Consider the following 24,885-nt stretch of genomic DNA (forward strand, 5'->3'; position numbering starts at 1 on the left):
CTTTGCTCTTCCCTGTCCCCACTTCCTCCCTGGGTCCTTCCCCTGCCCTGGATTCCCCCGACAGGGTGCCAGTACGTTCCTCCCAGCTGTGCTCCCTCCCCGGGGAACTGCAGCACCGATGCTATTTCATCTCTCTAAACCATGCTTGTTAGCATAATGTCTGAGCCCTACCAGGGCAGTGCTCTGTTTCCCACTGCACGGTGTAACGGGGGCCCCAGGGTGAGGCTGACGCGCTGCACCAAGAGCAGCATCCCTGCCCGGTCCCGGCTGCAGATGTTCCGCAGTCTTGCAGGACCGTGGAGTTGCTGCCTTCTGCCAGCTTCGCTCCTGGCTCCGGGTGCCTGGATGACACTGGCAGCTGGGTTCTCCGGGTACCTTTTGTTGCTGGCACAGCCTGTCTCTGCCGGCCTCTCTATGCTCGACGACACACCCTGGGGCTATGTGCGTGTTGAGTGGTTGCAGGGACCGGACTGCTCACAAAGGCTGTAGGGAGGCGGCTTCCTCTCACCTGCAGGAGCAAGAGAAGCAAGACAGAACAGGGAGCTCATTAGGTCATCTGAGGTCAAAGTCAGAAATCAAAGGGGTTGGGGGCATTGGTCCTGCGCTCACACACGTTTGAATCTGTTTTCAGGGGCAGGCTGAGAATTGCATCGCTGCTCCCACGCGGAGCAGAGCACGTTGCTAGGACACAGCATGGTGCTTCTGGGAAGAGTGCAGGAGCTGGGAACAGCAGTGTTGAATACGGAGGAGCAGCTGCCAGGCGGAGTGGTAGGGTACCCAGCAAAGGCCAAGCATTCACCCTGGCTGCTCCCTCGCAAATGAGGTTGAAACCCGGCAGTGTTGATTGCACTAGAAATACAGCTGGGGTATTGTCAGTGCTGGGATCCAGCCGCTTGTGGCGTGGGTGCCTCGAAGAGGGAAGGATGCAGTCGGTTGTCATCAGATTGGGTGTTATGTCTTGTGGTTTTGTGACAACACTGGCTGGCCAAGTCTACACGAGATGCTTTACTGCACACTAGACTAATCTGGTGTCTTGGCCCCAGTTGTCTTCCTTGCCTAGTGCAGGGAGGGCTGGACCCGATGATCTTGCAAGGTCCCTTCCAGCCCCTACAATCTATGAATCTACTGCGGAGTAAAGTGTCACCATCTACACATGCAAGCACTTCCTGTGCAGTATATTAGTCTACTGTGCAGTCTGTGTATATGCAGGTAGTAAATTTACTGTGCAGTAACGCTAAATACCATTAATTGCACCTGAAGATGTGCCCACCATCTTTTAGTAACAGGTTAGACAAGGATGTGTAAAGGATGGTCTGGATAGGGGGTTGGACTATGTGATCCGTAAGAGGTCCCTTCAAGCCCTGTGTTTCTGTGATTCTGTGATCTTCATTTTATTGCTCCTGCTCATGGGAGTTTAAAGAAAAAGCTGCATTTGGGTCACCCAGAGGATAGGGTTTGCTTGACGGCAGGTGGATATTAGGCGTAGAGCGCTGGGAGCTCCAGTTTGTTTTCTTCAGCTTAATAACTAGGGCATGAATCATTTTTTGCTGACCCACCACAAGTTCCCAGCGCCGACCTTAGAGGCTAGCGTTGCTTAGTGGAGACAGAGAATGTGTTCTCTCCGCTTGTTTAATCCCAGCCCTCTCCACCCGGGAAGGAGTTTCCAGACTCGTGGCCTCTAGGAACTGAGATGAGGTGCAGGGTAATCGGGCAAAGGAGAGCACGTCGCCAGGCAGCCCTTTCAGGTTAATTGTAGGATGCTGGGAGCTAGAACAGTGGCTTCTGTGTGCGGAGGGGGTGGTCTCTGCCTGGCGGGCAGGATGCAGCCTTTAATTCATCTTGCAGTTGTCAGCGCTTAGCCTGCAGCTCCTTCAGTGCTGTGCCCGCAGCAGGGTGGCTAGGGGGCATAGAGGTTTCTCTGCTGGGCTTTGCAATACCGGGTCTGCTCAGGCCAGGCCAAGTCTCACGGAGGGATGTGCTGCGTGCTCATTCTAACAAAGCATTCACATGGCAAATGACTTCAGCACTGAACATGTTTTCTCCTTCGCGTGACCTTAACATGGGCGGTTGTTTTGACATTCAACTAGCAGCTCTGAAATGGCTAGGTTTGGAGGCACGTAGCTAGAGCGTATGGGGGATTCGGTTGCATATCTGGGAGCATTCATCCTGCAAGCTTGGGGCTCAGTGCTTGGAGGGAATCCGGACACCTCTCCTTCTCGTAGGGGGCTGTTGCTGGTGGAAGCAGGCTCCAGGCTCTTCCCTTTTGCCTGTGCATTAGTTGAGAAGTGGGTAGTGAGCTCCTCAGTTTCTCAGCCCTCGGTGTCCTGCAGTGCCGCGGTTTTACTAGTTTCTCATCCCAGCGGGGGAGAACAGGCCTCTGTCTAGCAGGTGAGGGGCTTCAACCAGGGTGTCTCTTATTGCTTCTCAGCTATAAGGAGCATTTTCCTCTGAGGCTAGCCAGGAAGAGGAGCCTGGTAAGGGAGCGTGGGTCTGATGTGAGCACTGCACATGCTATTCTGCAGAGGCGAAGGGGGAAACATTCATAGCCTCTTCAGAAGACTCAGGGATGAATCAGCCTCTGGAGAAGCTACTTCAGGTTGAGTTCAGCCCTAAGAGCTTGTATAAAAGTATGCAAGCTGCATGCACGTGCGCCTCTGCAGAGCGCCATTCTGGGAACAGGTCCTTATCCCGCCGCACCGGCAAACACGTCTGCAGCTGAAAACATTGCCAAGTACCACTGCAGTCTGAATCGTAGCGTGTTTTAAGTGGATCCAGCCTCATTATAAACGCTGTTAGAAACTGCGAGAGAGAACTTTTTGGAGGGGGTAATGGCATGGTCCAGAGGGCTGGTGCATGCTTTGGGTGCAAGGGAAGGCTACGCTTGGCTCCAGCTTTCAACATGCTTGTGGCTAGTGCGGCTCTGCTACATGGAGCAAACTGAATGTGCGCTCCAGGAACTGCTGTGTATCACTCTCCACCTCCTTCCGGGCATGTGGACACGGGCACTGTTGCAGTGCCCTGCCGTGGGTGCCAGGCACCCGGTAGAGGGAGCTGCTAGCATCTTCCCGAACATGGGGGCAGGGGAGCTCAGCCGCTATTGAGGCAGGTCAGTCTGATTGGGAAAGGCTGTTCCAAGCATGGCACCTGGTGCAAAGCATGCCCAGTGTGTGTTGTGCTCGTCGATGCCATTGCACTGTCTGCAACACAGCTTTGTCCTTTTATTTTTTACTCCATCTCTCTGCGCTTCAGAGGCTGACTTGTAACCCACAGCAGTGCAATGCATCACCCTTTGTAGCCTGCGTTGGGCTGAGGGCTTAAGGTACTGAGCAAGTGAGCAGGCCCCCCAGTCTCTTTTCCAGGGGCCGTGAGGGCTGTGACCACACTTCCGCTGTGAGTGTCCTGGGCACTCTCAGTAGCAGCGGGGACAGGCTTTGAAGGGTCTCGCTCAGCCATCAGGTGAGATGGAGGAAAGGTCCCTGTGACATAGCCACAGGGGAAAGGCACAACAGCGCCGAAGAGATGAGCATCCGAGAAGCGTGAAGCTAACCAGGGTGACGCTTTCAGACTTAGAATTTCGATGCTTGACCTTCCAGGGGGTGAAATCCTGGTTGCTTTTCATGAGTTCCCAAGGCATGAAAGGCTCGGACTTTAGCTCCACACCACTGATATGCTCTTGAAGGTTTTATCTGACCACTGGAGCTGCAACAGGCTGGCAAACACTTGCAGCCCTGCTCTCCACCAGCATTTTGGTGGGGTGCTTTCTGCCAGAATGCTCTTGGGGTGACCTTGGATCAGCTGCCCTGTGTCTGCTGCTTGGTTCCCCATCCGTAATCCTTCCACTCTCCCGCCCATTGTGCCTGCTCCATTCAGACAGTTAGAGGTGGCCTCTGTCCTGAACAGCTCTTGGAAACTACGGGGACCCCAATTAGATGGGGTCCCCAGGCCCTACCATAATCCCAGTTGCTCAACTCCCGTCATCAAGGAATCTGCCTTTGATTGTGCAGGACCCATGGTTCCTTCGCGGGGTTTTCAGAAGGAAATCTCTCGGCCACTTGGCCATTTTGAGGATGCTCTGCTTTCCCAGGGCTTCATTTTGTTTTTGTTCCATCGCTGCAGATTTTTTCCTCTGTGTTGCAATGTGAAATGCTTTCAACCCAGTTTGCAGACCAAAGGGCTTTGGGGATTTCCATCACCTGGAAGTGCAAAGCTTTGCATAAGAGTTTGGAATGTGGGTCGGTTTTGTCAACAGTCAAGTGAAATTACGTTCTTCATGGAGCCAGAGCGGAGGTCTCAGCAGTTCAACGTGGGCTCGTGCCCAGGTCCATGGCCTGCTCCTAAGTGGCGGTGCTGGGGAGGAGGGAGCAGGGGGCTGCCTGTTCGACGGTACAGCGCAGGCCAAGAGGTTGCCGACTCCTCCCTATCGGAAGGCTGCGTCGCTGTGCCTCGGTGGACATATGGCACATGCTTTTATGGGTCCTGAAAAGCTAGAGATTATTTCTCCCTTGCTCAGTCCTAAATTTTGGAACCGTCGAATGATGCAGACTCACCCAGCGTCGAAGACAGTGTGGACCGATGTGACCGATGTGCGCTGGGTCATTCCAGATCTCTGTTCTGCTCTCCCTTCCTTCCTGGGTCACCTGCACTCTGCCGTCACACCTCCACTTCATGATGCCTGTCGGGACCAAGTCATTGCAGAGAGCCCAAGCAATTTCAGGTGAACTTCTTTACTGCCTGTTACAGATCTGCGGAGTAGAGGGAAGGTCATGTGCCATGAAAAGAAACGTGGCTTGGTTTTCTGTAAAAGGAAGGGCATGCCTTGTCATCACGGCTGGATCTCCGCACTGCCCCAGGGTGGGAGGCGGACAGCATTTTCATCATTAGCTGTTGCAGCTAGTTACCTCTATGGTAAATTTTTACTAGCAGCCTTACTGCAGCAATTGCCATAGGCTTATGATCCAGTAAAAGGTTCCTCGTGGCTCAGAGCATATGAATTACTACAAGTGCCTACCTGCTTGTCAGGCGGCAGCTTATTAATATCTGATACCTTTCTGGCTGTGACTCCTTTCGACAATGGGGTAACTTTGGGCTCTTGCCTTTTGTTCTCTGCTACGATTGATATGCTGTGTTAATTTGAAACAGGGGAATTATTGACTGCCTTGGAGCACCAATTATGGATAGGGGCTGTCCCAATCCTTTTCCACAAGGAGAATCATTTACAGATTAACTCGCCGTGCCTTTCTTTGAAAACACAAGTGTGAAATTTGTTTTTCAAAGTCCTGATTTAAAATGGTTATTAGTTTCAACCAACACGAGGGCCACAAGCTTTCCCAGGATGATTTGAGCCCAGCAACACTGCCAGCCTGTGTTTGCAAATCCAGTTCCTGAGGAGGAAGAGTGCTCTCCAAGCAACACAAAGAGCATCTTGGGCCTTCTCAAGCTGAAATCTGGTCTGGGGTTGCAGACAAATAAGCAGTTGCACGTTTGTGTCTCACACAATCGAGTCCTTGTCATGGACGTTGCATTTTGGAGCTCTTTGGCATGGAGCTCGGGTGTCTTCTGCACAAGTGCTCAGTGTCTCAGAAACCCTGACACGTTGTGCTGGGGCTGTAAGCGGGTCCCTGGCCTGTAACTCAGAAAGAAATGCATTGGTAGCCCCTTTACGTTCCTTTTGCAAAGCTGAATCTGTACTTCCGTGCCCACAGGCAGAGAGCTGGGAGCATGAAAGCTGCAGTGGTCAAGGCTCGAACAGTGAAGGTGTCATTTCAGACATGTCAGCCCTGACGGGTGTTTCTTGAAAGCTCTTGCAGACGCAACCCTCTTGCTGTGCCACGATGCTGGCTGTCCAGAGGCCCTGCATACAGGAGATTTCAGCTACAAAAAAAGATGGCATTTACTTCGTTGGCTTGTGACATGGAGTAATACGCAGGCCAGTGCCTTCAGGAGCGAGCTGCCGGTGGAGAAAAGCATGCCCGGAGGCTTCCCCGGTCCAGTTGGTCCCTGGGAAGGAGTGAAGGTGTTTCAGTGCAGAGCAGCTGTGATGGAGCAGGAGGAGAATTGCTCCTACATTGTGTTCTCTGAGTTTGCAGGTGAACGTCTGCCGGTGATCCCTCTGAGACGGCCTCCGCATAGAGAAGGCGCTGCGTTAGCCCGCGGTATCGCTGCTTTGCTAATAATCGAGGTGCCACATTAACGGTGCCATCTCTGGAGGGGGAAAAGCAAACTACCCTGCTCGAGTGGCTCTCTGCAAGTTCTGATTGTCAGCTCTAATTGACTCAGGAATAATCTCGTCTCTCCGGCTGCGTGCCGGTGCTCCCCACTCACCCCTGGCTGTGGGGTAATAGTATTCCTCTGTCTCCCTGGCTCGCAGATGTAAACTAATACCTGTCCCCGACCTTGTCACGCTCCTGATCTATTCAGAATGGTGCCTGGCACAAGAAGCGGCATAATTCCTTGTTGCAAGCTATTTTTATTTGCAAGTCAGAAAATAAGACAAAAGTATTTTACTGCTGAGCTTTTAAACAGAATGGCAGTGTGTTTATTTTGGCTGTTCCAGATTTGTTCTGGCACCCTGCTAACTCCAGCGACGAGGGAAAGCTCTCTATTCCTTATCTCGAACAAGGCGCTTCTTTTTCCAGTTCCAAATGTTAAGTAATAACGCTCCTTCTCTGGATATTTGTTACTGGCTCCATCCAACCACAAAAGCAGAGGCGGTCTGCGCTACAGCGGAGATCCTGCTGTAGAGCTGTTAGCCACGGTTCATAGAGCTTAATTTAAAAAAAAAATCCTTGGCTTTTGAATCCATTTTGTAAGATCTCAGTATTGTGGTTGGAACATATATCACGGAGCCTGAGCTTTAATACCAGCCCTGTTCAACCAGCAATAGCTCCTGAAACAGGCAAACAGAGTAATCTGCGTGTGGAGCCGGTACCAGATAGAAATGAAGGAAGAGGAAGGACTGGGGTACACGCGGTGACGACACAGTCTCATGACTGCTGGCACCACGAGGCACCTGCCAGGATCTTGGCAGTCTGATGCAGACAGTGTATTTTGGAACAAGGGGATTTCTGTTGGGTTCGGTGGCTGGGGTTGCTTGCCGTGCCGTAGCAAGGCTGTATGATTTGGGTACGTTCTTCAAAGTCAAGCAAAGCAGAAGTTTAGGGTCTAGCTTTTGCTGAGGTCTTGAAATCAGAGTTGTGTTAAGAAAGTGTCCGTTTTGGCTCTGCTTTTGCAGCAGTAAACTCGGGATGCTACATTTCCAAAAGAGGAGAGGTCATTTACCCGGGTATGTTAAAAACCCGTGAGTCTTCTGTGTGCGGTGAGTCCTGCAGGCAGCTTCAGACTGGCGCTGAATGCTTCAGGCCAGACCCAGAGAGGGGCTCTGCTGTCTGAACTCGCACTCGCACTGACTTTCCCGAGCCCCTGCTTGGGAGGCAGAGGGGTCAGCTGTGGGCTCCACTGGCCATCATCTCCTTTCTTAGGTTTCCGGGGAGGGTGTTCATTAATGAAAGGGATATTGGTCTCATTCACCACCCAGAGGAGTTATGAAATATACCTCCCTCCGATCGCCTTCTCTCCACTTCCCTGCCCCTTCAGTGGTTGTGGGCCACGGACTAGGATGCCGGCTCTGAAGTAGCGAGGGGTGGAGAAAACAGAGGCCCGGCTGACGGCAGAGTGGGCTCTCTGGCTCCCTCAGAGCAGGCTGGCTGGGACTTGGCAGCCTGATTTCTGATGTTGCTGCGTACATCATGAACCATTTCCGTGTGTTTGGCTGCAGGGCAGATCCCGTAGACAGTCAGGAACTACAGCAGGCTTTTCAGCTGCCAGAATGTTCTCCCCACCGTGCACACCTCAAGGAAAAGCCCTCGGCTCGCAGCGTAGGATGAGGGATTGCAAGCTCCTTTTTGTTTCCCAGCGAGACTGCGCTTCCCCACTGCCCCGCGACGCTGTGTGCACACCTTCCCCCCAACTGCTGCTCCCAGCAGTGTGCTTTGTGCTCAGAAGCAGGGAAGCCTAAAAGCCACCTGGGAGTTTTGCAAGAAAACTCCCCCAAAAACCCCAGCTTGGTCCTGGCACTTCCTGTTTCTCTCTCGCTCATCTCTCACCGTGATGCTCCGTCCCCACAACAGAAAGTACTAATTCGATAACCCCGTGTGACCGTGAGTGAGCTGCTGAGCTACCCTGCAGCGCTGTGCTCCTGCAGCCCCTCTTGGTGCTCCTTGCTCAGTAGGTCACTGGACTCTGCAGGCAAAATGGCCAAGCTGTGCTCCTGCGCCCGAGGAGAGCGCATGCACTCCCTGCGCAGCCTGCCCTGACCCTGCTCTGTCTGTGGTTTGTCCTCAGTTCAGCATTGCTCTCTCTTAATTAAGAGATGTAAACAGATTATTTCTGGGCGGATGGGCTGACAGTGGCACCAGGTGCTGCCCTGCAGGATGGCGGAGTGGGAGTGAAGCTGGAGGGGCTTCTCAGGCTCCGCTCTTCCCTCTGCAGCCTCTGTATGCTCCCATGGCTGGCAGCTCAGCCCTGGGGAGAGCGACTCTCTGCTAGCCCCTTTGCTCTGCCCAGAAAGCACGGCACTGAGGAGTTTGGGGAGGGTGGCTCCGAGCATCACAGGTTTGCGGAGAGAACCAGAGCGTACCTGATACTTTCCCAGCTACCCAGCGCGCTGCATGGGTACCCCGTAAAGCAGCCAGCAGAAACCTCAAGTTCATACTCTCCCAGCAGCTGCATCAGCAGCGTGTTCTGAAAAGCCTGTTTGATCTGGTGCAATGGAAGGAAAACCTCTCAGGGGAGAATCTGGTTTTCTGTGGGTGACCCTGAAAGCTATAGGAACCTGGACTTGGGCACAGTTGCGGGGAGGGAGGGAGATGACAGCCTTTTTCATGTAAGCAGATGCCCCAGGAGAGCCTCATGTGAATCTTTTCCCTTTCCTTTCCAGGATAAAGATAAAGTTTCTCTAACCAAGACTCCAAAGTTGGACCGGAGTGATGGCGGCAAAGAGGTGAAAGAGAGAGCTACCAAACGGAAGTTGCCTTTCACTGTTGGAACAAATGGAGATCAAAAAGACTCAGATACAGGTAAGGGACTATACGCACCCAACCACTGACCCGTGGGCTCAGACCTGGGAGAGCAGCTGGTTGAGTTTCTCCTAAGAAACAATGTTCTTAGGTGGCCGTGCAATGGTGTTTGAAGCCACAGAGGCAGAGGCGGTTGAACACGGAGGGTAGCATTGCACAGCGGTATGTACGGAGTGCAGTGCATTATGGTTGGTGATGAGCTTGATTGAGTCGAACACAAATGGGCTTATCAAGAGACGTGTTCTTCGGCTGCGTGACGATCCTTCCTGTTCAGCTTTTAGCTAATCCAGTTCATCAACTGAGACTTCAGCTGGTGAGGAAGAAGCACCGAGCCTCAGAGCCAGAACTTGCTAGATAGGAGGTTTCCTAAAAAACCTTACCTCTGTGTGTGTGTGTGTGTGTCTGGATAATGAACCTGCTGCAGCGTGGCACACACTGGCTTTACTGCTTTTGATACAGGGCCTTGCTGTGCGCAGACGGGAAAGCCAGTGTAGTTTTTGGTGCAGCAAAAGAGATCCAGTCCGTGACTGTGCCATCTCGTACAGCGCTGGGGAATCTGCCCTTGAAGTATTGCATAGTACTGTTTTGAGTATCAGAAACCCTGCAATCTGTGCAGGAGATCAAGGAAGCACAGCAAAAAATGGAGAGCAGGAGCTAGCCCTGTGTGGTTTGGTTACAAAGGTAAAGTGTCTGGGAGAGGCCAGTCTGCCGGCGATCAGCTGAAGACAGTCCCTGGCTCAGTGCCAAGTTAATAATAGGGTGAAATAGTTAGGGAATGAATAGGGAAATGTTCTTGATGGAGAGCTCTGACCTGCGGGACCCCAGGGAAGTGATGAAGCCCCCAGTGTTTGAGCTGCTTCCACCTTAGGTGTGTCCTGGCACGGATGCCCGGAGACGTTTCCATTGTTCGTGTCCATTCACCCGACACCTCGGTTGTAACCCAACGGCAGAACAGAGAGATTCCAGGCATGTCCATAGAGGACGTGGCTCCTTGTCTGCAGCAGGATATGGGACATTTATTGCTTTTCCTGAGTTAGATACCAAGGTCAGAGTTTGTTGTGACCGGTCACAGTCCATGGCACCTTTGGCGTGCACAGCTGTGGGCTGATCTTGTTTGGCTTGCAAGTTGGCAGGTCATTGTCCGAGCATGTTGGGCGGCAGTTGGTTTCACTGGCTGAGCCATCAGGCTCAGCTTGCTCATTTGTGATGAATGGCCAAGTCTTTCGTAGCTGAACCTCTGCATCCAGGGAGAGTTTCAGGGTGTTAATCGTAGCCCGTACTGATTGCCAGATCTTGGTATGAATCATCATTTATTTTTCCGTTCTTGGTGCACAGATGAGTAAGCCAGTAGATCACCGAGGTCGGAGTACATTGCAGCAAGGAAGGGCAGTCCATGCCTTGTTTGGGAGCAGGCGGCCTGATGATGCTCAAGTTGTTGGCCTGACTCATTTTCAGAGCAGGCCGTTTGGGGTCGGGGTAGGATTTGCCCGGGTGACTGTCGGATTATTCATAGTGCTCTAGGGCTTGGCCTCACTTGAGCGAGCCGGAGTCTCCGACCAGCACCTGGAAGGTGCCCAGAGCCACCGTGGGAAGGAGGTTGAGAGCCACCACTGCCATCTGGTAACACACACTTCCCCCCCCACCCCGCCAGCACCAAATGTGGGCAGAAAGAAAGAGCAAGAAGTCCCTTGTAAGCGATTTCAAGATCATTAAAATGTCATGCTCATTTGTAGCAGTCTCTTACCTTTAGTCGTCGGGGCTGTGCAGAGCTGGCGCTGACACGCGGACATCAAAGCGGTACCTTTGCAGCTGCATCCATCAGGGGCTGGAAGATGGTAATTTAGCTTTGCAAGGGTGCCTTTAAATGCCACCCAGTAATCTCGAAATGCGGGAAGGGTGTGGGTGAGTGTCTAACCACCCAGCCGAGTGAGGCAGGAAGCGAGTGGGTCTCACCCGGGAGGGGGCCAGGAGCTCAGGTGCGGGGCGCGCTGTGGGCAAGGCTGCTGCCTCTCGTGATGCTTGACTGCTCAGAGAATCGCCGGGCTCGTTTCCCTGCCATCCCCTCTCTTGTCACGGGCTAAAGCATGTCGTTGAGCCGTAGCTTGGTTTTGGCAGCCTGGCTTTCAGCTTGCCTCCATTTACTTGTATGCATGTGAAGTCACCCATTTAACATGTTTCCCAAACCAGTGCCTAGGGTTGTAGTGCACCTGTGGGTCCGTAGACTCAAGGCCTCCCTTGTTAGATTCAAGGCCCTCCTTGGAAAATAGGTCCATAGATGTTAGGGGCTGGAAGGGACCTCAGAAGATCATCGGGTCCAGCCCCGCTGCACTTGGGCAGGAAAAATGTCAGCTCTTAGCTTTCGCTTGTTTCTGGACTACAGAAAAATAGCAGAGCAAGTCTTCTGCGGCCCCCAACCCAGGAGGACCACGACCGGGCAGAATGGCTTTGGTGCAAGGGACTCCTGTCTGAAATTTCTGGGTTTCTCTTGGGAATCTGGTGTAGGTGTTTGCACACCCAGCAGCGCTAATATTGCACAACCCCGGGGCCCCATAAAAGGATCTCACGGGGCCCAGTTGAGAATCGCTGCACTTACATGCTTGAGGTCATGGCCAGCAAGCTACTGAAAGAGAGACCGTTGTCTCCAAGCATGGGGCTTCCAGTACTGTCCTCCCTCTCCCTCTGGAGAAACGCTGCTCCGCTGAGTAGCGGGAGGAAAGAAAGCCCTTTCCCAGGTTTGATTGCAGCTCTTGCGAGGCCTGGGGCTGTCCCTCGGAACTAATGAGGCCGGGGGCCCTGGGTTCATTTCCGTAAGGCAGCCCTGCTCCTCGGAGCACCGTCCAGGGGACTTGGGACCATGCGGACGTCAGTGTGTTTCTTAACTGCTGTTTGACGTTTAGGCTGAAATCTGAGAGCTGGGAATTAGGACAAGCGGCGTTCCCTCCTGCTGGCACAGGGCAGTGTTCCCATGAACGGATCCAACAGGAATGCGTCCCTGGCTGCATCCTCTGCGCTCTGGGCCACGCTGCCTGAGCTCGGTGCGCCTGGGGGAGACCTTGCAGGCTGGCTCTGGCGAGCATGTGTGAGCGAGCATGGCAGCCGCCGCTTTTTATTCCCATCTCTCTTCCCACTTCTGAACTGAAGGGGAAGGCGAGCTGCCTGCGTGGGGTCCATCAGCAGGATGTGAGGCGGGGGTGCGGGGTTGTCCCCGTGCTCGCGGTGTCGGCGTGGCCTTGCATGGCTGCACAGGCTGGGCAGGAGTGGCCAGAGCAGGTGTTTTGGTCCTTGCGGGGCTCGGTGAAGGCCTGTTCTGCTCCTTTCCCCTGTCTGTTTTCTCTCGGTGGTGGCCCAAAGTTCCCAGCTCCATCTCGACTTGCTGACCGCTTGCTCCCTGTCCATAGCCCTTTCAGCTGCTATGCCAAGCAGGGGCAGCGTGTGGGCTGGGCAGGCATTTGCGTCGGTCCCAAATCGCGGTACAGGGGGTGTTGCGGAGGCAGCCCGCCCTTCTCTGCATCCAAGCCTATAATGCTCGCAGAGGGCTGATGCCTTCAGGAAGGCAGCAAGCAGGCTGTTTCGTTCCTCATCTGCCTTATTTCCCAGCTCGTGCCCCACCCCGGCAGGACGTTCCTGTGTGCACTCCCAAGTGCCGCACAGTGGGGCTTGTTCGCCGACTTGCACGTTCTTGGCACGGGTAGTGGAAGATCTTATTCATGCGCACTGTCGTACAGCAGACGGTGGTGGGACACTAGGACCAGTGTTAACTCGGCAAAGTTTATCTGCTCCAAAGTGACCCCCAGAGCCAGAGTCTTGGGGTCCTGGGTGGTTGTTATCCAGGTGCATGCTCTGTTTAGGGAAAAAGAAGTGATTAGCCCTGAGCCTGGGCAACAGGCAGGTGACAAACTACTTGTGGGTGCTGGCTGATGCTCCAGAGCAGGGTGTGCCCGGTATCACCCCGCTGAGTTGAGAGCAGAGCCGGGGCTGGATTCATTCACAGGTCAGCCCCCCGCGTGTGCGGTGAAGTTAGCTGCCCCCCTGCTGCATTTAGATCAAACGTACCCCTGAAGCCTGCATCTTGCCCCCGCTTCCCTGCTCTCCCCCAGCTTGGGTTCAAGCCTGCACGGCCCCAGCACTGCCTGCAACCTGTGTGCCGTGCCGGGTGCCACGTTCGAGGCAGCGTGGTACAACCATGCCAGGGCAAGAGAACGAAGCTGCCCCTTGCCCCGCTGCTGCAGGAGAGGCAGGCGCTTCCTTAGCACCGTCTCCGCGTGTTGAGACCGAAGCGTGGCATTTTCCAGGCATGTTTGCCAATTTACAGATGCTTGCAAGAGGGGCATGGAGGCGGCCGGAAAGAGGGGAGGGGGCAGGAATATAGCAGGACTGGCAGAAGGTGAAACCACCTCGGTGGGAAAGGTCAGGCAGCAATCGAGACTCACAGAAACAAAAATTCTTGGCTGGGTTCCTCCGGGCCATGTCTCCTGTGTGGTTTTACAGCAAGCTGCTCGCTGAGTCACGGAGCTGACTCAAAGGCACCAGACTCCCGGGGCGCCGATTCTGCGCTTTCCATCCCCCTGCCTGTGCCCGCTGTGCCAACAAGCACAGGGCTTCGCTGGCGACTTGCTTTGGCCCCTCTCCGGCAGCGCTGCATACCGGGCGGCGTGCTGCTGCTCGAGGGCGAGCGCTGGAGCGTGCAGTCCAGGAGGCAAAACTCCTGCACCTGGGTCATGTTGAAAACAGCTTGACTTCAGCTTGGAGGTTTTACTGTTGCACTTAAGCGCACGGCTTTGGCTGCTGGAAGGTGTCACGGTGGTTTTCAGATCCTGGGTCGGCAGGGGGTATGTTTTAATAAAACCTCCAGAACGCTCTGGTTTCGTTCCAGCCGGCAGGAGCAATCTGGGCCAGAATGCACCACCCATGCCAGGACCAGAATTGGCCATCTCGAGGCGTTTTGCTTTTGCAGCCATAAACCGTACTTCGTTTTAGTTTCCACCAAGGTGGGATTATACTGGGTAGGGATGGGGGGGGGGACGACGACCTCCGTGCATTTCCCGGCGCATTTTCTCTAGTTCTGACATTTTGTTGGCTCTTCTGGGGCTGGCGATGGACTTCATGCCAACCCTCTTTGAGTTTCACTCCTCCTCCCCTTCTGTCTGGCTCAGACGCTGGAGGAGCAAAGCTTTTATACTGCCTGGTGCTGCAAGCCAGGCCATGCGAAGGTTGAGCCTGGTTTGCTTAGTCCTGTTCGTACGTGCCATCTGGAGCTAGGTAACCAAGTCCAAGCTAAAAACCTGGGAACAGGGTGGCGTGCAGACGCCCTGTGCTTATGCCTGCTAAGCATCTCTTTGGTTTTACGATAACGCTGCTTATCTGTCGGAAATAATTATTGACTAACCTCTTGTCACATCTCGGTGCCAGCCACGTTCCAACACCACAAAATGCTTCGTGCGTTGAAAAGCTCCCCTGAAAGACCTTTTGGGGGGATCGGGGTTTGCAAAAGCCATGCAGTAATGCAGATCTCCCCTTCCCGAGCACTTGGAAAGCTTCACAAGTAAACCAGCCGGCCCCCCTCCCATGAGGCGGCAGGGGCCGTCGCAGGCATCCTGGCCCGGTCCAGCCAGCTTGGAGGAGGGTGGCATGTAGGAGCTACTGCAGAGCAGCACTTTGCAGCCGCTTGGGAAGGGAAGGACGGGAGAATCCCACGCAGGAATCGTCAGCCGGCCGAGAGTAATTGAGAGCCAGTGTGTGGTAATGTGAAAACTGCTGCCCTTGGCCCCATCAGTCCTGAATTGATCATTAGCCTGCCTCTTCACCTGTCAGTCTAGCAGCAGCAGCTAATGACAGAGCAGGATCTGCTGGTGCCTTTCAAACCTCTCTCTCTTTTTCCCCTATTTCCAACCCAGTCCATTTGCTGTCTCCAACACCGCCCATCACTGCTTTGCCCACTCTGCGTGGGCTGGACAAGGGGGAGAAGGGCATGCGAATTAACCAACATGCTGGCATCTGTCCCAGGCCACTTCCACCCCTGCGATAGCAGCAGAGCTGGAGTGGGTAGCACTGCCTGCGTGCTGGCTGACCGGCACGGTGGCAAGCCTTGGCAGGGTTGCCGTGAAGGGGTCCACATGAGCATGGCATCGCTTGTGGTAGCTGTTACCACAGTAGCAGCCTCGTGTTATGCAGGATCAAGGCCACCCTGTTGTGCTGCATGTGCGACACGCACAAGGAGTGAAGTGGTCCTTGCTCCAGAGCGCTGCATCCTACCGGTGGGGTTCAGGGGTTTGAGGTCTGCTTGCCCAGCGGGGAGACGACTAGAGCTTGTCATCCTGGAAGACATGTTACCTCCCAGCAGCCGTGAACACAGCCACCCCTAATGTCTGCTCCCCGGCCCAGGACTTCGAGGACCGCCGTGACGGGGTTTCCAGGCCAGGGTTACCGCAGCGGTAAAAGACCTGGGGCAGAATCTCACGGGTGTCGATGTGCAAGGTGTGCCTGATTGCAGAGCCAGGTCCCAGCTAGCCTGAGAGGTTCCCTCCCGCGAGCCGTTCCCAGCTTAAGGGAAGGAGAGTCAGCAGGAGCCGGCCTCCGCGCGGGGAGACGGTTGTGCAGTTTTTGCAGCTTCGTTTGTGCTAATCCTCCAGCAGGACCCTCAGCACTAATTACTGGGTTAACGATGCTGGAGAGACCAGCTGACCCAAAGTCCCGCGCTCCCTTTTCTCCCCTTCCTTGGAATACGAGCAGCGTCAGTTTGACTAACGAGCTGCCCGTGTTTGGAGCGGCCTGCCCTGGGCACGTGCTCATGAGTCACCAGTTGCTAAGCTGGCGCGGGAACCCGTGAGAAGCAGCTCGCTGGCTGAGTCAGGGGTGCATCTGTGCGCGCGGCCGTGACATGCGCGTGCCTCGGCTGCCAGCCCTGGCCCGACGCCTGCAGCTGGGCACCTCGGACGGGCCGCGCTGTATCGGGCCTTTCTTTGCCTGCGTCCTGCCAGTCCTTTGGCTTCACATCACCCAGGAGCAGCACTCACCTAGCAAGTGGCGTGGATGCCGGTGCCAGGGCCGTAATGGCAGCACGGCATGGTTGGACTGGCAAGCGCCACTGCTTGCTTTGCCCTTAGAAACTCCCAAGCTGTCTTGCTGGGCATTGGGGAGGCACTGAGCCGTGGGCCAGCTATGAGGGCAGGAGCTCCCAGGGACTCCTCCGCCTCCTTGAAGTGCCCAGGTGGGGACAGGGTTGCCAGAAGCACCCATCAGCAGTGGCTTTCGCATTAAGTTAGTGCCAGGGTTTCAGACTGCTCTGGGCAGGGGTTTGCCGGGGCTGGCTATCATGCAGGGTTTCCTCCCAGTCCCCCCACAACCCCCCATTTCGCCTCATCCATGTGCTCGAATCTCAGCAGCTCTCGGACATCGCCTGCCTTGGAAGCGGTGGGTCAAAGGCCCCTTCCAGCAGCTGGGGGGACCAGCAGACAGACAGCCCCGGCCTGGCATGTCGCACGTTGCACAGCCCCGTGCTCTGCTTCTGGGCGGCAGAGTTTCAACCTAGGCCCTTCTAGGTCAGCTGGCAGGGGAAGGCCACCGGGGTACGGGGAAGGCCTCTGTGCCGCTGGCTGGAGCAGACCCTCCCGCAGCTCCCTGTGTGGTGTGAGCGTGCACGGCTGAGCGGCCCAGTGTCCAGCTCCATGCCCCGTAATCCTCTTGCATGGCTGGCTCTCAGGCTTGTGTGTAAAATCCCCTTCACTGCAGTCCAGCTGCCGCCTCTGGGCCCCGCTCCTGGCCCCTGCTGCTCGCTCGGCCCCTGCCCCACACATGCTTTCACAGCAACCGCATGTCTCTGGCTTCCAGCCCATGCTCCTCCTGCTGCCCCTTCTCTGGCCTTACAGTTTGCTGTATCCGCTGGTGCTACCGTGATCATTACCGGGCCGGTCTTCTCCCCCAGCCACTCTCTGAGCGCGCTCTCCTGCTCTTCCGTGCATGCCGGCCCTGGGCTGTCCGTGCTACCTCGAGCTGGTGCTGCTTCCTCTGCTCACGTCTGGGGGTGGCGCAGCCTGTCCCTAGGCTGAGAAGTTAGGTGTGTGCCGGATTCGGCCTCGGGGCTCCCCCTCCCATGTGCGTGTGCTCCTGGGGTTGTGCCAGGCTGCTCTGCTGCCTGATATGGGATCCCCTGCGTCCCCTGACCACCAGGCCTCTCAGGACCTGCCTTCCAGAGGTCCGTAGAGGAGCCATCTTCTCCCCCCACATCACTCCCTCCCTCCTGCCTCGGCTCAGGCCTGTGGCTCGACCCGTATTGTGCTAAGCCTGTAGGCAGAGCCGAGCCGACAGCTGAGTCCTGAATACCTCCACGTGAAGCAGCATGTGCTGGGAGACCTCTGGATAGCTACTGACAGGCTTCCCGCAGCCCGGGGTTTGTCCTCCCAGTTGTGTGTGCGCACGTGTATGCGCGTGCACACTACACGACCTGGGCACACGGGCACATCCCTCGGTCTCCTGGCCACGCTGTCACGCTCTCGCCTTTCACAGCAGCTCCCAGTTTCCTCTTTGTGGTCGCGCTGAAGAAATGCAGAACAAATTTCCCAGCTGTGCTGGCATCAAGCTGCTGGGCCAGGCCCCGGGCTCTTCTTCCAGCCTCTGCAGGGCAGCACGTGTGAAGTGCCCACGCCAGGAGAGCACAGTCCTTGGCTTGAACAGCAGCACGAGAAGCGGGAGGTGTTGTTTGCGGGTTCAGAGGAGGTCTGAGCAAGCAGTAGACAGAGGTAGCTGGAGGTGGGGTTTGGCGACCGACGCCGCGCTGCACGGAGGCTGGCAGGGTTAGTCAGTGAAATGCCATCTCCTCTGTCAGCAGCGGGGGCTTGCGTGTGGTCCGTGCGCCGCTTCGCCATGGATCACGGCTTCATGACGAGCACGAGGGCTGTCAGCGCCAACGCCTGCCTGTGCTTCTGCACTCGCCGAGCCCACTGAAACGTGCACGGCACCGAGCTCGTGTTGGGCAACAGGATGTCAGTGCTGGAGCCTCCGAGAGGACAGAGCTCTAACTTCCCTCTTCTTCAAGCCCCGTCTTGCTAAGGGAAGCTTGTAAGTGGGGACATAAGCAATGCCACGTGTGGTCCGACTAGCCCAGTATCAACTCCTGGCTCTAGCCCAGCCGTCCAGCTACCAGACCAGGAAGGAGGCTCTGCCTGGGGGGATTTGGGCGACTGCAGGGCTGTTTTCCTGCCACTTCTTTGCTGGCATCTCTGGGCGGTTTCACTGGGTAGGGGCCACAGGCGCCGTTTGAAGGGCAGTGGGTGCTGGCCAGCGTGCTCTGCTCAGTGCCCCCGCTTGGAAACCTGTGGCCATCGGTGCCCTCCCTTGTTAGGAACCAGTGGCCATCACTCATCCCTGCTTTCTTTTTAGTTGTCCTGAGCAACCGGCTCTTGGATTAAGGGAGGTTTATAGTTCTCCTGCTGGGCCCAGGCCCACGTTTCCCTTGGTGCAACAACAAGGCTCGTCTCCAACAGTGGCAGGAGAGGATACTTTAGAGGGAGGGCATCGGCCTGGGCACATCTAGAGTGATCTGTCCCCTGACATCCAGCGTCATGAGTTGAGAGATGCCAGAGGAGACCTCCCTGGCTGTTCTGTTCAGCAGCTGATGGATCAGTTGTCCGTGAGTTTGTCTAGTCCCTTTTTAAGGGCCTGGCAGGCCTCCCACGCCATGTACAGACACAGCAGCGCCCGAGCGTGGGTCTTGCTCTTGATTTGATTTCCCCACCTTCGCTAGGAGGAGATATAAAACAGCATTTCTTCCGGGGATGGAGGCCTTTGCAGCAAGGGCCGCGGAGGGAAGCGGCCGGCAGAGCCCGGGGGCCGCGTTTGCAGTGAGCTGGCTCAGGGCTGGTGAAAGGGAATACGTCGAACATGAGTCAAGTTTTCCAGTGTCCAGAGCCCTGAACTAAAACTGTTGCATCACCGTCGTGTCTCGCTGGGCGCGGGATCCAGAGCCTTTGTCTGCAGCTCAGGCTCTTGCTAGGCTGAGCCAAACTCTCATCGCAGCAGACTTCCTTGCTTCAAGTCGGGGCTGGAAGCCGGAGAGCGGGAGGCAGGCGCCACATCCGGCAGCAGTTCTGATCAGCTCTCTCTTCCCCCGCCTCTCTCCTTCCTGTTGACAGATTTGGTTTCAGGCCACCTCTGGGTCGTGCTTTTGCACTCGATTTAGTCTGCCGGAGCCGCTCTGGGCAGCGAGAGACGGACTTAATGCCGGGCTGGGAAGCAGGGGGCGAGGGGAGATGCCTGGGGAGAGACCCTGACGTGTGCTGCGTGCCGGTTTTCAGTAGCTTTGGGCGGCACAGAGCAGAGAGGTGCTGGCCGGAGGCGGCTTGTGCACTGGCGTTTTCCCACGGCCTGGCACGCGGAGGCGGCGGTGCTCAAGGAGCGCCACGAGGGTTGCTCCCGTGTGGGCACTCAGGCTCTCAGAAACATACGTGTGGGACCAGCAGGCCAGGCGGCCGGGGAAAGCCCCGAGCTCCTCAGGCCGTGCTTCGGGCAGGGCTCGCTCGCGGCCTCTCTTGGGTCCATCTGACTGGCTTTGGGGCACAGGCCTCCCAGATCTCTTGTTAGACTTTGGGGGGCTTTGCTCCCTGGCATGCTCCTCTCCGTTGGGCACAGCAGCCGGATTGATTGATTGTAAGCATGAAGGCAGCAATGGGGGCTGCTGCAATGGTGGGAGTGAGGGTCAAAGCCATACTCTTAGACACCAGGCTCCCTTTGGAAAACGCCGGCTTTGTCTTCACTCTTTTTTTGTTTTGGATTAGAGTACTAGAGCAATTCTTCCCTTGCAAAGCAGTAAGAAAGGTCCCAGCAGGTGGGAATGGTTTTGGATGCCTATCTGCAGTCTCCGGGTTAATCTTGTGAATCACATGTGCACCAAACAGCGCCAGATACCTGGTCAGGATCTCAAGGCACCCCCGTTTGGAGCCACTGCTTGAGATAGCATGCAGCTGTTTACGCTGTGGCATCTCCCCCTGCCCGCAGCGGATGCCACCCTGGGGTATTTTACTCCCCCAGCCCCTAGTCGCTCAGCGCTGCAACTCTGCCAGTGCCTGGGGTTCCTCTCCTTGCTTCCAAAACCGGAGCAACATTGAGCCAGGCAGACGCAACCCCCCCCCTTGTGCAACCAGTACAGGAAATGCAACTTGTGACCTGCTTCCCCCAGTGCTTCAGAAAGACCAGGCAACCTCTGTGCTGCAGCATCTGATGTGGGGGCGGCTGGTCACAGAGGGGACAGCGGCACTGCGTTCTTCCCTGGGGCAATAGGCCTGCTGGGGGAAGGTGGAGGGTGGGGAGTCCTCCTTCTACAGCTGGATCCGGAGAAATGAAGAGGTTTTCCCCTGTGGGTTTTGAAGCAAGAGGGCGGCAGTCCCCTGGGAGAGCCCTGGCTCTCTCGCCACTCCCAGCCCCGTGTCTTCACCCCAGAACGGTTCCTGCGGGAGGAACGTGAGCCCAGCACGCCCAAGTGCCGCAGCTCCCATCACGCTGCCTGTCTCACTGCAGCAACTGAAAGCAGGAGCTCGGCAGTCACTTTGGGGTTTATTTTTATCCCGCCGATCACATGTTCCCACCGTTAAGTGCTCTGTGGAGGAGGCTGTTTCTGCCAAGCAGAATCAGGGAGAGTTTAGCATTTCTCAGTCAAACTTTGCAAGCCTCTTTGCAAATTGCAGGCTCGCTCTGACAGCGCCGAGCCAGCCAGGCAGGATTAATGACAGTGTTCCCGTTCGGAGGATACAGCCCTCGCTGCACACGCACGCACACGGGCACGCAGCTTTGCTGGGCTCCGCCGCCGTGGCCCGAAGCGGCTGGGTCTCCTTCTTATAGGGCTTGGCTTTGCCCGTGGCACCAAAATCGGGCCTGGTACCAAAGGGGTGCGACCGCTTTCCCATTATCAGGAAAGCATTTGGGGTTGGCAAACCTTGGGGGGGGGTTCTGGCACTGATGTTCCCTGGTGGAAGGGGGTTGAGGAGCCCAGAGGAGGACTTTCCATTGTAGTCTTGGGGCCTGCGGTCTGCCCTTAGCAGAGGTGCAGCCAGTCCTTTGCCCCTCGGAGAGCACGGGCCCTTGGGAGGGCACCCGAGTGACAGGGATGTGCAGCCCTGTGCCACGTCGGTCCCAGGTGGGAGAAGCTGCTTAGCAGCCTGCCTGCTGGCGCTATGTAGGTCAGACCATTTCCTCCAGGTAAGCACGTTTGTTCCATTTACTTTTCAAGTATTTTAAGGCACGGAGAAACCCTCTGCTTCCCAGTGATCTGAGTCCAGCCCTGGCTCCGGCACTCCTCCCAGCACAGCGCCTGGGTTCCCCCTTGGCCCCTGCCTTTGCTCTGTCTGTTTGTAGCGGGCAGGACCCGTTGGCGTCTGATCCACTTGGGGGAAGGGGCAAGGAGCAGCCATTTCTGAAGCACGGAGGGCTCGCGGTGCGTGTCTTGGTGAAGCCCGTGCAGATGCTTTGCCTCTAGCAAGTGGCTGAGAGATGCAATGCCCTGTTCTCATGCACGGTGGTGAGAAGCGTGTTTGCAAAAGGAGCCACACAGCGTGCAAGTACCCTTCACCCAAGCTCAGGGGCTGAGTATCACCGCGTGTTTAACGCCGTGTGCTCACAAAGCACTTAGTCCCGTGCTACAGGGATCGGGGGCTGCACTCATGGTGTCTAATGGGAGTTTGACTAGCAGAAGGGGAAGGCTGTCTGACAGCACTTCCAGAAAGCAAAGCACGAGACCAGGCAGGTGGGCAATGTGATCGCACCACGATGCAGGCAGCGTGCAAAGGCTGTGCTTACTCATTGCACATGCCAGGTTTTGCAGAGGCAATTGCTTCCTGGCCCCCAGGCCACCGTGGCAGGTCAGATGTTTTCCCCCCCGACACGTGCTGCTGTCGGGCTACATGGGGGTCTGATCAGCCAAGTGGTGGTTTGTGCTTCATGCATCCTGGACGTAGTGAATCTGCCCAGACCAAAATGGAGTTTTTCCTGGAAAAGCAAAACTGAATCTGTCAGTGGTTGGCCAAGTATTGCTGCCCCCGTTACAGATCGAGGTAGAGTCACACCTGCAATCCTGCCCCACAGACATCTTCTTATCAACTCCAAAGATACGGCAGAGCTATAGGGAGGTCCTGGTGAGGGTGAGACATGAGTGGGGACACACGGGGTGCGGTTTCCCATAGGAGAGAGATGATGCAAGGGAGACTCTTTTGTAGAGGGGATCAGAAGAAGGCGGGCAGTAGAGGCCCAGTCGGTGTCCTGTGGTCTTTGCCAGCACCAAGGGGGGAAGGACATAAGCAACAAACTTAAAATTGCCATAAGGAAATCTTTCCTACTTAGAGTGTGTGACCAGCCTGCAGACGCTGTGCCTACAGGGGAGAATCGAGGGTGCAAGCCATCAAAAGCAGATGCAAAATGTAGCTCTTGAGCTGTACCGGAAAGGCAGTGATGGTGTCTGGAGCCATGGACAGCAAGGGTAGCGTGCCCTGATAGTCAAGTCATAATCTGGCAGCTGGATTTGAGGGGGCATTGCACAGATGACGGTCCTGTGCCTTCCTCGGAGGCCTCCAGCTTTACCCAACTCCAAGGATGAGATATTTCAGTCTCTTCTGTTTCAGCAGGCCCTGAGTTTCTAGGATCTAGAGACATTTTCTAGATGCCCCGGATCAACGTGATGCCCCAGATCAGCGTGACGAGGGTGTTGCAGAAGCATCTCGGGAAGAGCTCTGTCTCCAGCATGGAGACTTTGAACTTCTCAGAGGTTGGAAAGCCGGCTGGTGTTTGAAATCTCTCTGATCTCCCTGGCAACTCTCAAGGAGCAGGAGAGAGCTGGGAGCTGCCGGCTGGCAGTGGCTGCGCGGCTCCATGCCGAGGCAGCGTACGCTATCAGGGAGCGATAGTGGGATGGAGAGTCCAGGTGCCCAAACCCCCTCTGCTTTCCTGCAGCTTTTTGACTAAGCTGTGCCACCCCAAAGGCATGCGTGTTCAAACTGGAGCATCTCTGGAGTGGCATGTGTCATCCGTGTGCTAGGAATGAGAGGGCGTGTGTTGTTGTGTGCCCAGCTGGGCCCAAAACTGGACACAGGACTCCAGATGTGGCCTCCGCAGTACAGAATAGAGGGGAAGAATCACTGCCCTGGACCTGCTGGCACTGCTGCTCCCAATGCAGCCCGGGATGCTGGTAGCCTTCCTTCTACTCTAGTTTGGTATATTGGTTTCTCTGTTCCCGTTGCACTGGGAGCTGCAGTCCAGCAAGGCTGGGCGTGATGTGTGTTCGTTTGTCACTGCCAGCAGTTTGCAGGGCAGGGTGAAATGCCAGCGCTGCCATTTCTTAGTGGCTGTTTGCATCTTCATTCGAACCGTAGCAGTTTCCAGTGCATCCCTGGTATCTTGTACATGCAGTGCCAAAAGCACCCCTCAAAGGCGTTAGAGGCATCATTTATCATCTAAAATCCACTCAGGCCTTGAGCTGCTCTCCGGTTCCAGAATCCCTTCCCACCTCCCATTCAACAGTCGGCTTTATCCTGGGGAGAGAAGGGGGATCCTGTTATGTAACGTGGGTTACTCTTAGATCTCCAGCCCCACAAAAAGTGTAAGGCCCTGTGTTGCATCTGTGGGGCAGCTGTCTTCTCTGCACACGAGTGGAATGAGCCACGCAGAGAAATCTGTAGTTAGCAAATACGTGAGCAGAGGCCGGTAAGGAAGTGGGCCATTTGTGCCCAAGCCTGGTCTTGTAAATGGGGGTGGGCAATTCAGTGCCACGCTGACTGCGATCCCTTCACCCATTTCATACTGGTGTGCTGGGAATCCCAGTTTGTTCTTGACTGGGGGCAGTTGACACTGAGATGATGATGGATGAGTGCCACAGTGGTAGGATAGCTGCGATTCCCACGGCCGCTAGCAAAAGGCGCATATGTTTCTCTCAAAGTTAGGCAGGCGTGTCTCAGTTACGGAGAGGGAACTTTTTAATTTAAAGGACTAACAGCATTCAGCCTTCTTCGCCTGGTTCTCTTTGCACGTAACCCCCATCCCGGCTGCGTTCCCAAGTCACTTTGGCACTTTCTCCTGGCTTTGCATAGTTGGCCCGGCAATTCCCCCGGTTGCTCAGGTGGTGGTTTCACACAGCAAGAGAGAGGAGGGCGCGACTGCCGATGGAAGAGATTGCAAAGCCACAGAAGTCAGCCGAAGGGCCCAGGCAGAAGGAAACCACCTCTCACCTTTGACGGAGGTGAGATAACACTGGCATGGTCTTGCCTTAAAAGCGACTGTAGCTGGCAAAGCCTCACATGCAGCAGTGCAGAGGCAGCCCGGGCAAGGCGGGTGGGTTCGAATTCGCCTTTCCCCAGCACTGCAGGCCTGAGTTCACACCTAGTGATAGCTGTGTCTGCGTCCATCTGGCCTGGCACTGTTGGTACCACAAAGACTACAGGGCAGTTTGGAGCAGGACAGGAGAGCCCCCGGGGTCGTCAGGGAGCAGGGGAAAGGTGTGGGCGCTCTGTGCGGGGAGCCAGTGTGCGCCCGGCGTCTTGCACCTTTTACAGAAGCTGTAACACCGCAGCATGTGTGCACTGGGCAGGTCGGGGCAGGAAAGTTGCCTGAGCAAATGCTGGCTGCTTGATAATGCATTCAGATGACACACGCTTAGTGCCGTGGAAAATATTGGATGGAGAGATGATAGCACCACGTGTGTGTCCGTCAGCAGCTCCGCTGCAAACTCTGTCCTACCGTGAAGCACCAGGCACAATGCTGCAATATCCCAGCCTTCCCGGCCCGTGGGTTTGAGCACAGGTTTCCTGCATGGCTGGGCTGAGCACTGACTGACTTGAGG

At 55.8% G+C, this 24,885-nt stretch overlaps 1 protein-coding gene across 2 annotated transcripts in view; it reads left to right on the top strand.

Moving 5' to 3' along the window:
* Positions 1-24,885, top strand: part of ANKRD11 (ankyrin repeat domain 11) — a 187,409-nt gene that overhangs the window by 142,028 nt on the left and 20,496 nt on the right. For both annotated transcript variants that reach the window (XM_090062660.1, XM_090062659.1), the window contains one exon: positions 8,936-9,074. In XM_090062660.1, the coding sequence (XP_089918786.1) occupies positions 8,936-9,074 (139 nt within the window). The remainder of the gene's footprint in view (positions 1-8,935; positions 9,075-24,885) is intronic.

Source organism: Crocodylus siamensis, chromosome 9 (assembly GCF_052110815.1).
Source record: "Crocodylus siamensis isolate JL-2025a chromosome 9, ASM5211081v1, whole genome shotgun sequence".
Classification (NCBI taxonomy): Eukaryota; Metazoa; Chordata; order Crocodylia; family Crocodylidae; genus Crocodylus; species Crocodylus siamensis.